The 15,000-nt window shown below is 49.6% G+C and overlaps 1 protein-coding gene across 1 annotated transcript in view; it reads left to right on the forward strand.

Annotated features, from left to right (window-relative positions):
- Positions 1-15,000, forward strand: part of LOC310821487 (SEC14-like protein 1) — a 37,178-nt gene that overhangs the window by 18,518 nt on the left and 3,660 nt on the right. The window contains exons 3-15 of the mRNA XM_083693561.1: positions 3,492-3,641; positions 3,866-3,997; positions 5,571-5,699; positions 6,604-6,910; positions 7,261-7,370; positions 7,527-7,716; positions 7,881-7,969; positions 8,081-8,151; positions 11,566-11,737; positions 11,956-12,090; positions 12,273-12,407; positions 13,212-13,463; positions 13,722-13,900. Of these exons, the coding sequence (XP_083549687.1) occupies positions 3,492-3,641; positions 3,866-3,997; positions 5,571-5,699; positions 6,604-6,910; positions 7,261-7,370; positions 7,527-7,716; positions 7,881-7,969; positions 8,081-8,151; positions 11,566-11,737; positions 11,956-12,090; positions 12,273-12,407; positions 13,212-13,463; positions 13,722-13,900 (2,051 nt within the window). The remainder of the gene's footprint in view (positions 1-3,491; positions 3,642-3,865; positions 3,998-5,570; positions 5,700-6,603; positions 6,911-7,260; positions 7,371-7,526; positions 7,717-7,880; positions 7,970-8,080; positions 8,152-11,565; positions 11,738-11,955; positions 12,091-12,272; positions 12,408-13,211; positions 13,464-13,721; positions 13,901-15,000) is intronic.

The raw sequence follows: 15,000 nt of genomic DNA on the forward strand, positions 1-15,000 counted from the left end.
AAAGTTACACCTTCGACAACCACCGCAGACAAAAACGTCTCTGGTGTGTACACCTGTACAATACTGATACCCTGGTTTGAGTAGACTTGGCCTAGATACGTGGATGAACGTTCCAAGTGTGTCATCGTTGTCTTGCATACGAAGGTCAGGTGTGACTATGTCTCTGTGTGAAAAATAGATGACGACGCTATCTTAGACTTAGATTGGGTTCAAAACGTATTGAGAGTTTTGGTTGGAACAGGGACCCTTTTAAGACATTGAGGTAGCGTCTCTTTTTGGTCACCGCAACCGTCGACCGTGCACCACCATCAACTGGAAAACAACACAACAACAACATTAGGTTTCACCAGAGTAGCGTGTCTTTCTGCTTCCCTGTTAAAAATAGCCCAGTATCATGGCCTTTTAGACTTCCTGTGTTTCCTCCAATCAGCTGTCAGGGATATTTTTTTAGCATTATGTAGGCTCTGGCTCACCTTTTGTTGAGTGTTGGGGTGTTGTTGTTGTTGGGTTTAAATTGTTTGTTTTTGTTTGTTTTGGGGCTTCGTGCCTAGTCAGTTTGGCACTATTTGTTGTTTATTCCGTTTTGAGTTGGGGTGTTTTGTTCAGAGAACATTGTGTTTGTTTGTTCTTTTCAGTGTGTTGTGTTTGGTATTGTCTAGGCCTCTTGTTGTTCGCCCTCTGTTTTGTGTTGGGGTGTTTTGTTAGGGGAGCTTTGTGTTTGTTTGTTGGTTTCGGTCTGCATGTGATGTTTTGGGGCGCTGCACGTTTGTTGTTGATGCAGTGTTCTGATGGGCTAAACCCAGGGGGAGGCTGGTGGAGGCAGAAAATCTGAGGTCCAGGCATTACAATGAGCCCGTCCTCCAATTTCTACCTCCACCAGCCTCCCCCTGGCTCCACCCTGTGTTTACAGCTGCCCAGTAGTGCTGACTGTTGAAAGCTTTAGCCTGGTTTTCTAGAGCGGCATGGGGGGGTAGAGGCAGAAAAACAGAGATCAGCATTCACAGTGAGGAGCGGGCCCGGGCGCTGGCACAGCACCCAACAGGCCTGGCACTGGGGCAGCTGCACCCTGTTGATAAACCAGTAGGGTGCTATTCCGTTCCCATACTAAAGAGACAAAGCCTTGTAGCTTGGTTTGGTACAGTGTAGAGTAGAGTAGTGTAATAGTAATACTACTAATAATAAAAACAATAAAAATAAATTGTTGCTTTTCATTATACAAGAATAATCTCTAAGTGCACAAAATAAAAGGTTACGCAGGACACATTTAGAAAAAGAAGCAAAACAACCCTCCCTCTCTCTCTCTCTCTCTCTCTCTAACCTTTTTCCACGATCTCCTGCCTCTGTTCCTTAGCCTTTACTGAGTGCTTTAACATTCAAACACATTATGTTTTCAGTCTCTGTTCTCTCTCTCTCTCTCTCTCTCTCTCTCTCATATATATATATATATATAATCATATCATAAAAGCAGCAATCAAAGTCTCGGAGGAAGGGTAGGCCAGCTTCAAAAGCCCCAACAGTCTGAACAGCCCTTAGATTGTCAGGAAGAGTTCCTGTTGTGTAGCCTAGCATAGCGTAGCGTAGAAATAATCTCACACACAGAGGGGCACTGGCACAGCTCCATAGCCCTGTGACTCTAGTGGGGCATACCACACACCCTGGTGACTAGGCCCACGGTGTACGGGGCCATGCTATGCCCATACTGAACAGCCAAAACCCAGCAGAGGAAGGCAGATCTTTATAAATGGGCCCTATTTTGTCTCAGGAATACACACTGTTCCTCAAGCCCTGGCCCACCGAGAGGGCTCCAACAGAGATAGGGGGTTTGAGGAGTACAACCCCCCCCAGATCTACAGAACACAGTGAACCCCAAAGAAAAGACCATTGAAGAGCACTTGCTCTCTCAACCTCTCTCTCACGCTCCCCTTTCCCTCGCTTGTTCTCTCTGCCTCTCTCTCTCACACACACACACACACACACACACACACACACACACACACACACACTCTCTCTCTCTCTCTGTCTCTCTCTCTCTCTCTCTCTCTCTCTCTCTCTCTCTCTCTAACCTTTTTCCACGATCTCCTGCCTCTGTTCCTTAGCCTTTACTGAGTGCTTTAACATTCAAACACATTATGTTTCCAGTCTCTGTTCTCTCTGACAAAGTGGTGGTTTTGTGCCCAGTGGCCTCACAATGCCCCCTTCTTTCTTTCTTACTCTCTGTCTCTCTGTCTCTCTCTCTCTCTCTCTCTCTCTCTCTCTCTCTCTCTCTCTCTCTTACACTCTCTCCTCTGTCTCTCCCTACCTTTCCTCCCTCCTCTCTCTCTCACTCACACACACTCTCTCTCGTTCTCTCTCTATCTCCCTTCTCTCTCTGTCTTACTCTCTCTCTCTCTGCAGACTCCAAACTGGGCCAGAATGAGAACCTGCACAGTCAGCTTTAAATTGAATCATTAATGAGAAAAGCAGGGAGAATTAGGGTCAGCATGTCCCACAGCTCACTTTGCGTTTCATTACAACACATTGAGTCAGAGACTCGGCTAAGACACGAGATGCTTGGCTCAGATGCTAGCTTCAGTCATGCTACTGTTGCTGAGTGCAGTGGAGGATAAGAATACTCCCCCCCCCCCCCGCTCTAAAACCCTACCCCCCTAGTTTGTTTCCTCATAAGGACTGGGGGTGGGGGGGTGGGGTAGGGTTAGGGTTAGGGAGGGGGTAGAGGAGGCTAACGACGGGTGCTTACTCCGGGGGCCAATTCGGTGTTTCTAACTTGGGGGGGGGGGTAAGGTTAACCCTAACCTTACCCCCCCCTCCCTGAGTACCCGTCGAAGCCCGGGAGTGACTGACTGGCTTAGACTGGCATACACAGGCGAGGGCCCCACTGTGGAAAGCCGGCCTGTTGTGTGCCAACCGCCAAGGGCCTGGCGTAACAGCCACTGTAGCCCAGTCCTCAACCTTGTCTGCGTTGTGTGTGTTCATGCCGACACCCAGCTGTCTGATTATACGCTGCCCGGCGGGGGCGTGCCTATTATTCGCCGCCGTCCGACCTTTGTTATTCGAAGAGAATTGAACGGTTGTAATAGTTGGCGGCGGGCCAGGGGGCTGTGGACCGTGACTCAGCTGTGTTTGGGTGATGTGATGGAGGCTTGGAGCTGAATAGGCGTTGTTATGCCTGCCGCTCGTTATCTGACTATCTCTGTCTTTTTCTTTTCCCTGTCCGCCTCTCTCTCTCTTTCTTACTCTCTCTCTCTCTCTTTCTTACTCTCTCTCTCTCTCTCTCTCTCTCTCTCTCTCTCTCTCTCTCTGTCTGTCTGTGTCTCGTCTCATCAAGCACACATGATTCAGGGCAGTTGTCAGCCATATAGGAATCCACTCAACCGCCTTGTGTTCTCCCATCATCTTTGAAGGATGTTTATAGTCTCTCTCTCTCTCTCCCTCCCCTCCCTCCCTCCCTCCCTTCCTCCCTTCCTCCCTCCCCCTCTCTCTCTCTCTCTCAGGCCTACGAGAGGCGGTTCCCCACCTGTCCTCTCATCCCCATGTTCGTGGACAGCGAGATCGTTGAAGAGCACAAGAGCGAGGACGGCTCCACCCACAAGATCGAGCGCCGCTGCAAGCTGGACGTGGACGCCCCGCGTCTGCTCAAACGGGTGCGTCCGGCTACAACGTTAGCACAAACGCACCTAGATATGCATTCAAAGCTATCGGTCGGTGGCCATTTTGTGTCCGATTTTTCTGGTTTCATTTGAATGTCCCCTATTTAGGTGGTGCATATGAAGCTGTTGTGCGGCCATTTTGTGTCCTGTGTTAACTGGTTTCCTATAAGACTGTGTGTTTTGCTGAAACTGGCGTCATGTGGGTCTGTGCGGTGCAGATTGCGGGGGTGGAGTATGTGTACTTCTGTCAGAACAACACTCTGAATCGGAGGGAGAGGACGCTGCACATCGAGTCTCACAACGAGACCTTCTCCAACAGAGTCATCATCCACGAAGCCTGCTGCTACTCGGTGAGACACACACACACACACACACACACACACACACACACACACACACACACACATACATATGCACTGGAAAGCAAGCTGTCAACAGCATACCTATGTTTCAGCCCCTTGCTTCACCTCCCTCCCTCCCTCCCTCCCTCCCTCCGCCATCCCTCCCTCCCTCCATCCCTCCACACATTTAAAATGCCTCTTCTCTAAATAGACACAGAAAGCTGTGTTCCTGCTAGCTTAGCGTATGTCGCTACTTCAGCCCATCTCTAGTCTCCATGTGAATTATTAAATCCCCCCTCCAACTCCCTCCCTGCAGCATTTCAGCTGAATGCGCGCGCGTGCACACACACACACACACACACACACACACACACACACACACACACACACGCAATCACAAAGAGACACACACACACAGATCCCATCTGATCTGCAGTCAGCTGGTCCCCAGTTCCCCCCAGACCCACTGCTGTGTATTAGTCACTCCCCCCTCTGACCCCAGGCCTGCTCCGACCGCCGCACTGATATGAATGGGTACACTCTGAGTTAATGAGGTCAAGCTCTCTCAAGCACTTTACATTAGCGTCTAACGAGCTAGCACGCACAGCTATTTTAAGTCCTCGGCTGTGCGGTCTTTTCACAAGGCACTTTACATCTAGGCTATCAGATGCATTAGCAGCTAACTGACAAGCTAGCGGGCTAATGCAGTCCTTACAAGGCACGTAACATCTAGGCTAGCTAGCAGATGCTGATGGAGGTAGTCAGTTGGATAAATAGGCAGTTAGCGTGAGCTAATGGACTTGGTCAAAGCCAGAATATTTTGGTAGCCAGGAAAGGCTAAGAACTCAGCCAATACTCAATCAGCTTAAATACGCAACTATTCATTTGTGAATAGCTAACTGAGTTAGCCACGGCTAACAGGCTATGGTTTCTAGGTTAAATAGGCTCTTAATGAAGTCTTAGGCTGTTGGAGGAAGCCATCTAATAATGGATTACTGAGCTGTCCTTATTACGTGCCTTGGTTTGCCTGTAGGTGCTTGTGACATTAACTGCTACCTCTCCTGACCTCTCACACACACACACACACACACACACACACACACACACACACACACACACACACACACTATTCATTGACAGCAGAGGAAATCAATTTTCACCTCATATCTCATGACTCAATGGCATTGGTGTGTGCGTGTGCGTGTGCGTGTGCGTGTGTGTGTGTGTGTGTGTGGGTGTGTGTAGGTGTGTGGGTGTGTGCGTACACTCATCCTTCACCCATCACAAGATTGCCTCCGGTTATCTATTCTGGCACGTCCTCGGCCAGCCTGTGGTGCTAATTCTGTTGGACAGACCGCTGGACACACTCCTACTCAGTACTCACAGCTTAGGATGGCTGCTTTACTCTCTGTGCGTCAACATGGAGTCAAGCCCTGTGTGTGTGTGGTTGCCAGGGTAACACGTTGGCCTTATTCCCTGTGTGTGTGTGTGTGTGTGTGTGTGTGTGTGTGTGTGTGTGTGTGTGTGTGTGTGTGTGTGTGTGTGTGTGTGTGTGTGTGTGTGTGTGTGTGTGTGTGTTCAGGTCCATCCAGAGAATGAGGACTGGACATGTTTCGAGCAGTCGGCCAGCCTGGACATCAAGTCCTTCTTCGGCTTCGAGAGCACGGTGGAGAAGATAGCCATGAAGCAGTATGCCAGTAGTATCAAAAAGGTGTGTGTGTGTGTGAGAGAGAGAGAGAGAGAGAGACAGACACTGTATGATGTCACACACACACAGAGATATACTGTGTTGGATGAAGAATTTATTGTCCATAGGAACTTTTTAGGAATTTTATTGTCCATAATCACAGAGAAACAGAAATGTGTCTAACCCCCCTGAGACATAAATGCACACACACACACACACACACACACACACACACACACACACCATGCCTATACACACAGAGGTCAGTACGGGGTCAGCTGCTAACCAATTGACCCTGTGTCTAAACTATCAATAGTCCCCTCTGACCCTGACCGATCCTTACACAACCCCCACCCTGCAGTGTGGATATTCCAGACATACCATTCCTGTGTGTGTGTGTGTGTGTGTGTGTGTGTGTGTGTGTGTGTGTGTGTGTGTGTGTGTGTGTGTGTGGACACTGCAGTGACTGCTGTTTGGTCTGTGTGTGTGGACACTGCAGTGGCTGGGGTATGGTGTTCAAGTTAAGAGGCTCGCGTTATGTAAGCCAATCTGCCCTGTCCCCTGTCATAGCGTGAACAGGCTTGTGTCATCTAACAAAGGGGGAGGGGCTGTCGTGTCCTGGGCCCTATTTAGCCTACAGTCACTAAGGCTTTGTCAGTACAGCCTTCCTTGACTCCTTCCCTTAATAACCACTGATAGGTGATAGATAGATATATTTTGTGTGTGTGTGTGTGTGTGTGTGTGTGTGTGTGTGTTAGGTGAAAGGACTGATATGTAAAAGGACTGGATAGGCTTGCAGCATTTTGCTTTAACCTGTCAGGTCCTTTTTGAACAGCGATTGTCAAATGACTAAGAAAGGGGACTAGTTTGAGCTACTGATCTCTCTTATCTCTCCCTCTCCTCCCCCCCCCCCCCCCCCCCATCCTAGGGTAAGGAGATAATAGATTTCTACATGAAGGAGTTGGAAGACGAGGGCATTACCCAGGTGCCCCGTTGGACCCCCTCCTCGCTGACTACCTCAATGCCAGTCAAACCTCCCTCCATCTCCGCCCCCGTCCACCTGGAGCTGCCCCCCGCCACCCCCCCCATCTCCATCCCCCTGCCCGCCTCCGCCGTTGCCACCATTGCCAAGGACAACTCGCCCAGCAACGCCCTCACTGTTGCCAAGGATGCCAACGCCAGCGGCACCAGCCAATCAGGCAGCCCGGTGGAGAACCAGGCGGGCACGCCAGACGGTCAGTATCATAGAAATACAGGTTATAATACCATAGAAATACAGGTTATACATAGAAATACAGGTTATAATACCATAGAAATACAGATTATAAAACCATAGAAATACAGATTATAAAACCATAGAAATTTATTATTATTATACCATCGAAATACAGGTCAGATAATAATTGGGGTCAGAAGAAAGTGTTATGTGCCTCAATTATGAACTGTCAACAAACTAATCAGCACTCAATTGTTTGACCTTTTGGCTTTGTGGCCAAGTTGATGGTTTTCTTTTTGCCGTAGTAGCCTATAGAGATGTGGATTTTGTTACATTGTGTGTATGTGTGTGTGTGTGTGTGTGTTGTAGACAAGTTGGATGCAGACTACATCAAGCGTTACCTGGGAGACCTGACGCCTCTGCAGGAGAGTTGTCTGATTAGACTACGCCAATGGCTGCAAGAGACCCACAAGGGCAAGGTGAGACACACACACACACACACACACACACACACACACACACTCTCTTACTCACCCACTCTACCCCCCCCCTCCTCCCCCCTGGAGGTTCTTCTCCTCTCTGCCCTCACTCCTCTGTCCTCTCCTCCCTCTCCCCCCTCTCCCCCCTCTCTCCAGATCCCTAAAGACGAGCACATCCTGCGCTTCCTGCGGGCCAGGGACTTCAACATGGAGAAGTCCAGGGAGATCCTGTGCCAGTCCCTGACCTGGAGGAAGCAGCACCAGGTGGACTACCTCCTAGAGACGTGGCGCCCCCCTCAGGTCCTCCACGACTACTACACTGGAGGATGGCACCACCACGATAAAGGTACACACACTGACTTATGGGTGTGCGTGCGCACGACTCTCTCTCTCACACACACACACACTCTCTTCTCCGATCTCTGTGTGTGTGTGTGCGTGCGTGTGTGTGTCTGTCATATGTTTATTGAGCATGTTGTTTATTGAGCATGTGATTGGCTGTGTTTCCAGAGGGACGCCCCCTCTACATCCTGAGACTGGGACAGATGGACACCAAGGGGCTGGTCCGAGCCCTGGGGGAGGAGTCTCTACTCAGACACGTGAGTTACACCTTTGTGTGTGTGTGTGTGTGTGTGTGTGTGTGTGTGTGTATGTGCGTGCGTGCGTGTGTGCCTGCTGTTATCACACAGTGTGTGTGTTCATGTCTTTAGGTCCTGTCCATCAACGAGGAGGGCCTCAGGCGCTGTGAGGAGAACACCAAAGTCTTTGGCCGACCAATCAGGTACCTCCGTCAGGACATTTCATACAGTCAACAGCCAATCAGCAATCAGGTTACCTCTCCCTTCAGAATTCCTGATCTACAGTAACAGTGGTGTTACGTTCTAAGACCCTCTAGCCAAACTCAAGACTAATATGGCATCCACGTAGCATTTTTAGATTAGATTAGATTCAACTTTATTGTCATTGTGCAGAGTACAAGTACAGAGACAACGAAATGCAGTTAGCGTCTAACCAGAAGTGCAAAATAGCAGAAAGTGCAATGAACAGTATTTACAGGTAGTGCAATATATGATCAGTAGTAGTGCAGTATAATATAGTATAGTATAAGCAGTATATATAGCAGTGCAGTATAGCAGTATGTGAGTAGCAGTAGCATTATAGCAGAATAAATAGTTACAGTATGAGCAGTGTAGCAGCATATGAGCTGTATAGGTAATGCAGTCTAGCAGTATATATGTATTAACAGTAACATGAGGTAGATGCAGAATAAATATAAATATGGAATGCCGTATAAACAAGTATCTACAGTATGTGCAGTAGTATTAAAGAAAATATAGGATATGTGCATTATGTGCATTATGAACAGTATGGACAGGTATGTACAGAAGAGCAGTGGTATTGAGTAAGAGTAAGAGCAGGGGAGGGGAGTAATAGTGCAATAGTGCAATTGTCCGGGTGGGGGGGGGGGGGGGGGGGGGGGGGTTGCGGGGGTAGTAGGTTGTCAGGTAGGTGTAGTGTTCGTGTTCAGCAGGGTGACAGCCGCAGGGAAGAAGCTGCCTCTGAACCTACTGGTTCGGGTGCGGAGAGACCTGTAGCGCCTCCCGGAGGGGAGTGGGGTGAAAAGTCTATGGTTGGGGTGAGAGATGTCCTTGATGATGCTGCGTGCCTTACGCAAGCATCGTTTGCCCTGGACAGCCTCGATGGAGGGGAGTGAGGAACCGGTGATGCGTTGGGCAGTTTTCACCACCCTCTGCAGTGCTTTCCGGTCCGATGCCGAGCAGTTGCCATACCATACTGTGACACAGTTGGTAAGGATACTCTCGATGGTGCAGCGGTAGAAGTTCACCAGGATCTGAGGAGATAGATGGACCTTCTTTAGTCTCCTCAGGAAGAAGAGACGCTGGTGAGCCTTCTTTATCAGGGTGGAGGTGTTGAGGGTCCAGGAGAGGTCCTCAGAGATGTGGACACCCAGAAACTTGAAGCTGGTGACTCGCTCCACCTCAGTCCCGTTGATGAGGATGGGGGTGTGTGCGCCAGCTTTAGACTTCCTGAAGTCCACAATGAGTTCTTTGGTCTTCTTGGTGTTGAGAGCCAGGTTATTGTCGTTGCACCACACTGTTAGGTGCTGGACCTCCTCCCTGTAGGCCGACTCATCGTTGTTGCTGATGAGACCGATCACCGTTGTGTCGTCTGCAAACTTAACAATGGTGTTTGAGCCATGTACAGGTGTGCAGTCGTAGGTGAAGAGGGAGTAAAGGAGGGGGCTCAGCACACAGCCTTGTGGAACGCCGGTGTTCAGGGTGAGGGTTGAGGAGGTGTGGTTGTGAAGCCTAACAGACTGCGGCCTGTTGGTCAGGAAGTCTAGAATCCAGTTGCAGAGGGAGGGGTTGATGCCCAGTTGCCTGAGTTTGGAGATCAGTTTGGAGGGGATGATGGTGTTGAATGCTGAGCTGAAGTCAATAAACAGCATTCTCACATAAGAGTTAGTCTTGTCGAGGTGGGACAGGGCGGAGTGAAGTGCCGTTGAAATGGCATCCTCTGTACTCCTGTTCTGCCGGTAGGCGAATTGAAAGGGGTCCAGTGTGGGTGGTAGGCAGGTCTTGAGTTGAGCTAAGACCAGCCTCTCGAAGCACTTCATGATGATGGGCGTGAGTGCCACTGGTCGGAAGTCATTTAGGCTCGTTGCAGTGGAGTGTTTTGGCACCGGCACGATGGTGGTGGTTTTGAAGCACGCGGGGACAGCTGCTTGGGCTAGGGACAGGTTGAATATGTCAGTCCAAACCTTAGTCAGCTGCACAGCGCAGGCCCTGAGGACACGTCCGGGGATCCCATCAGGACCAGCAGCCTTGCGTGCGTTAGTCCTGCTCAGTGCCGCACACACGTCGGTGGGGGATAGAGTGAGGGGCTGGTGATCCGCAGGGAGCACAGCCTTGATGGCCACCTCCTTGTTGTCCCTGTCAAAGCGGCCGTAGAAGTGGTTCAGCTCATCAGGGAGGGAGGCGTCAACGGAGAGGGGTGAGGTGTTAGATGGTTTGTAGTCAGTGATGGCCTGGATGCCCTGCCACATGCGTCGGGGGTCAGAGTTGTTTCTGAAGTGATCCTCTATCCTCAGCTTGTGGTTGTGCTTGGCCTTTTTGATGCCCCTCTGCAGATTAGCCCTGGATGAGCTATAGGCCCGAGCATCCCCTGATCTGAAGGCAGTGTCACGTGCCTTCAGCAGGAGTCGGACCTCACTGTTCATCCATGGCTTCTGATTAGGGAAAGTGGTGATCCGCTTGAGTGTGGTGACACTGCTGATGTTGGAATTGATGTAGTCCAAAACAGATGAGGCATATGAATTCATGTCCGTGTGGGAGTCATGGGTGGCCTGAGTGGCAAACACACCCCAGTCAGTGTTTCCAAAACGCTGCTGGAGCGCTGAGTCAGCTCCCTCTGGCCAGACCTTGACTGTCCTCACTGTAGGTTTCACTCGTTTGATGAGTGCTGAGTACTTGGGCAGTAGGAACAATGAGAGGTGGTCTGATTGACCTAGGTGGGGGAGGGGAACGGCTTTGTACGCATCAGCCCATGGTGGCTAGCTCAAAATGGTGGACTAGTATGGCACTTCCCATTGGGGCTGCCTAGCGTTAGCTTAGCCAATGTTTATCCTGGGTATGGGTTTCGGGGCTGGGGAGGCTGGCGGAGATAGAAATCGGAGGACGGGCTCATTGTAAGGCATGGAATGGAACGAGCCCGTCCTCCGACGTCTACCTCCGGCCGGCCTCCCCCTGGTGTCGTGCGGTTGCTAGGTCTAATCGGGAGACGGTGAGACTATCTCTCACCAGAATGGAAACTATGTGAAGGGCTGCCCTCTGAGTGGTGTGACAGAGAGAGACAAATGACGTGGGGGGGGGGGGGGGGGGGGGGGGGTGGTAAGAGGCAGCGTGAGAGGGAAGGAAGGAGAGAGAGAGAACAGAGACGTTGTCAGATATGAGTGTGTGTGACAGAGAAGAGCCATGCTGTGAAGTGTGAGTGGGAGGGAGGGAGGGAGGGAGGGATGGAAAGAGAGAGAGAGAGAGGTGTCTGGCCTATGCAGAGTGGGATTATGAATCATACTGTGGAAAGAGATTCAAAATGCCCACTAGAATTGAATGTGTATACCTCTGTGTATACCCCCCCCCCCCCCACCCCACCCCCCCCCACCCCCCCCCCCCAGTTGTTGGACGTGTCTGGTGGACCTGGAGGGTCTGAACATGCGTCACCTGTGGCGACCGGGGGTCAAAGCCCTGCTGAGGATCATAGAGGTGGTGGAGGCCAACTACCCTGAGACCCTGGGACGTCTGCTCATACTGAGAGCACCCAGAGTCTTCCCTGTCCTCTGGACCCTGGTGAGACACACTAGCATACTAGCATACTACCTAGTAACCAGAGCGTGTTTGATACCATTCCTCATTCTATTCCATGCATTACAATGAGCCTCCAGCATGAATTGCGTGTCAATATAATATGTATCCCTGAATTAGTGTTTGATGTGTGATCACCCCTCCACTCCTTTCCCTTCCTCTCCTCTCCTCTCCTCTCCTCTCCTCTCCTCTCCTCTCCACAGGTCAGTCCGTTCATCGACGAGAACACTCGTAAGAAGTTCCTGATCTACGCAGGCAACGACTACCAGGGTCCCGGGGGGCTGGTGGACTACATCGACAAGGAGGTCATACCTGACTTCCTGGGCGGAGAATGCATGGTGAGGAGTGTGTGTGTGTGTGTGAGTGTGAGTGTCTGTGTTTTTGTTCTTGTGTATTCTTTACTTTTCCATTGGCAATGAGCATTACACGGCAATGGTCTAATTGCGTGTGTGTGTGTGTGTGTGTGTGTGTGTGTGTGTGTGTGCGTGTGCGTGTGTGTGTGTGTGTGGTCTCTCTGCAGTGTGAGGTTCCCGAGGGAGGCCTGGTTCCCAAGTCTCTGTACCGCACGGCCGAGGAGCTGGAGAACGAGGACGTCCGCCTCTGGACTGAGACCATCTACCAGAGTGCCAGCATTTTCAAGGGAGCGCCCCACGAGGTGAGGCCCAGGACAGAGCACCTTGGCTGGGGCAGGAGACACAGTAGGGTGGTGGTGGTGGTGGGGGGGGGGTTGGGAGCTCTATACGTGGTGCTCTGAGTACTCACTTGTTGTATAGAGGGAGAGAAGGGGTGGAGGTTTAAAAGAGGTTATGAAAGAGAGAGGGGAGAGAGAGAAGAGAGGAAAATACATGGTGTGGTTTAGAGGGCTGCTGAAATAGATGGAACAGCATTGCCACCTGCTGGTTTACACTTGTCAGTGAATTCAAATAGATTTTAAGACTTAAAAAAAATAAACCTTCTCCCATCTGCTTTTGTTTATATCACGTATGAGAGAGATGATTATGTAATTCTTAAAACGGGAGAGAGACATATGGGAACATATGGATATGGTGTGGTAGAAATCACCCGAGTGTTATTTCAGGTCAATGCTTGCTCTTACATGACCTCACTAACTGCTGTTTCAATTTCTCCCTCTCTCTGTCTCTTCTTCTCTCTACTTCTCTCTATCTCTCATTCTCTCTATCTCTCCTTCTCTCTATCTCTCATTCTCTCTATCTCTCCTTCTCTCTATCTCTCCTTCTCTCTATCTCTCCTTCTCTTATCTCTCTTTTCTCATCTCTCCCTTCGTCTTTCTCTTCTCATATCCTGCCTTTCATTCCCTCTCCCGCTCTCTTTGCCCTCTCTCAATTTCTCCCTTCCTCACGCTTTCTCTCACCTCTCTCATCTCTCCTTTCTCTTTCCTCTCTTTCTCATCTCCCTCTCTTTCTTTTCCTCCATCCTCCTTTCCCTCCCGTTCTCCCAGGTGTCGATAGAGATCATCGACGCGTCCTCCGTCATCACCTGGGACTTTGACGTGTGTAAAGGAGACCTGGTCTTCCATATCTACCACTCCAAACGAGCCCCCCAGCAAGCCCCCCGCAAGGACCCTCAGGGGCCCCACATCACCTCCCCGGGGGGCAACAACGTCCAGCTCATAGACCGGTCCTGGACCCTGGGGCAGGACTACAGCATGGTGGAGTCTCCTCTCACCTGCAAGGAGGGGGAGAGTGTTCAGGTAAGGATTGGAACAAACCCCCCCTGATTTAAACAAGAATTAGGGGTTTTCGGAAATCGTATTTTATTCATACGACTTTGAAGATAGACCTACTGTAGCCAGCTACCCTTAAAGGGGAAATGTGTAATTGATACATCAATGTTTTGACTTTTAAATGAATGATATATAGCCATTGATTCTTGAAGAATATAACTTATAAATTCCTCATGAGCTTAGTTCAACCCATTAACCCCCCCCCCCCCCCCCCCCCCCAATCAGGGTTCCCATGTGACGCGGTGGCCGGGGTTCTACATCCTCCAGTGGAGGTTCCACACCATGCCCGCCTGCACCACCACCAACCTGCAGCGGGTGGACGACGTCCTGGCCTCCCTGCAGGTCTCCTCTCACAAGTGTAAAGTCATGTACTACACAGAGGTGCTGGGCTCAGAGGACTTCAGGTTAGGAAGTGGCGTGCGTGCGTGCGTGCGTGCGTGCGTGCGTGCGTGCGTGCGTGCGTGCGTGTGCGAGTGTGGAAACCAAATGTCATAACTTAAGTTCTCTTGGAAGCCATTCTCTTCCTGTTTGATGTTTTACATTTTGATGTATGATATATATATATATATATATTTATATATATATATATATATATATATATATATATATATATATATATATATATATATATATATATATATATAGTACCAGTCAAAAGTTTGGACACACCTTCTCATTCTTTATTTTAATTATTTTCTACATTATAGATTAATATTGAAGACATCAAAACTATGAAGGAACACATATGGAATTATGTAGGAAACAAAAAAGTGTTAAACAAACCAGAATAAGTTTTATCTTTTAGATTCTTCAAAGTAGCCACCTTTTGCTTTGATGACAGCTTTGCACACTCTTGGCAAGGTGTGTCCAAACTTTTGACTGGTACTATATATATATATATATATATATATATATATATATATCATACATCAAAATGTAAAACATCAAACAGGAAGAGAATGGCTTCCAAGAGAACTTAAGTTATATTATATTATATATATATATATATATATTATGTGTTTATGTGTTTCATGCACTTTCGTTCAGTGCTCTAGATTGAACATTGCGGTGGTATTGTATAACTTTGCCAAGAACACTCTGAAATGAGTTGCATAGGTGCCATAATGAATGTAGCTTATTCACACATAAAGGAATTAGGGGAGTGTTCCTTGTTCCCTCTGCAGCCAGACCCCCATATACAGCCTCAGCTCTTTCTTTTAAACCTCCTGTCCTGTCGCTCACCAACCTCCCCACTCCCTCCTTCTCTCTCTCCTCCTGTGAAGAATCGCTTGCTGTGATGTGCAGAGTTTGTAAGTTCCCTTGTGTTCCCCCGTTAGCTTAGCGAATAGCACTGCTTTTGGCTGGTTGCTTATGAGACACACCCCCCCCCCCCCCCTCCCCCCGCGCCCTAGCGGTTAGCGACAGGGCTACCAGATGCTTGCATCCTCCTTATCCTCTTTGCTTTTGGCTTTTGTTAGCGTTAGCTCACTAGCCACGCAAGGCT

Source organism: Argentina silus (assembly GCF_951799395.1).
Source record: "Argentina silus genome assembly, chromosome: 22".
Classification (NCBI taxonomy): Eukaryota; Metazoa; Chordata; class Actinopteri; order Argentiniformes; family Argentinidae; genus Argentina; species Argentina silus.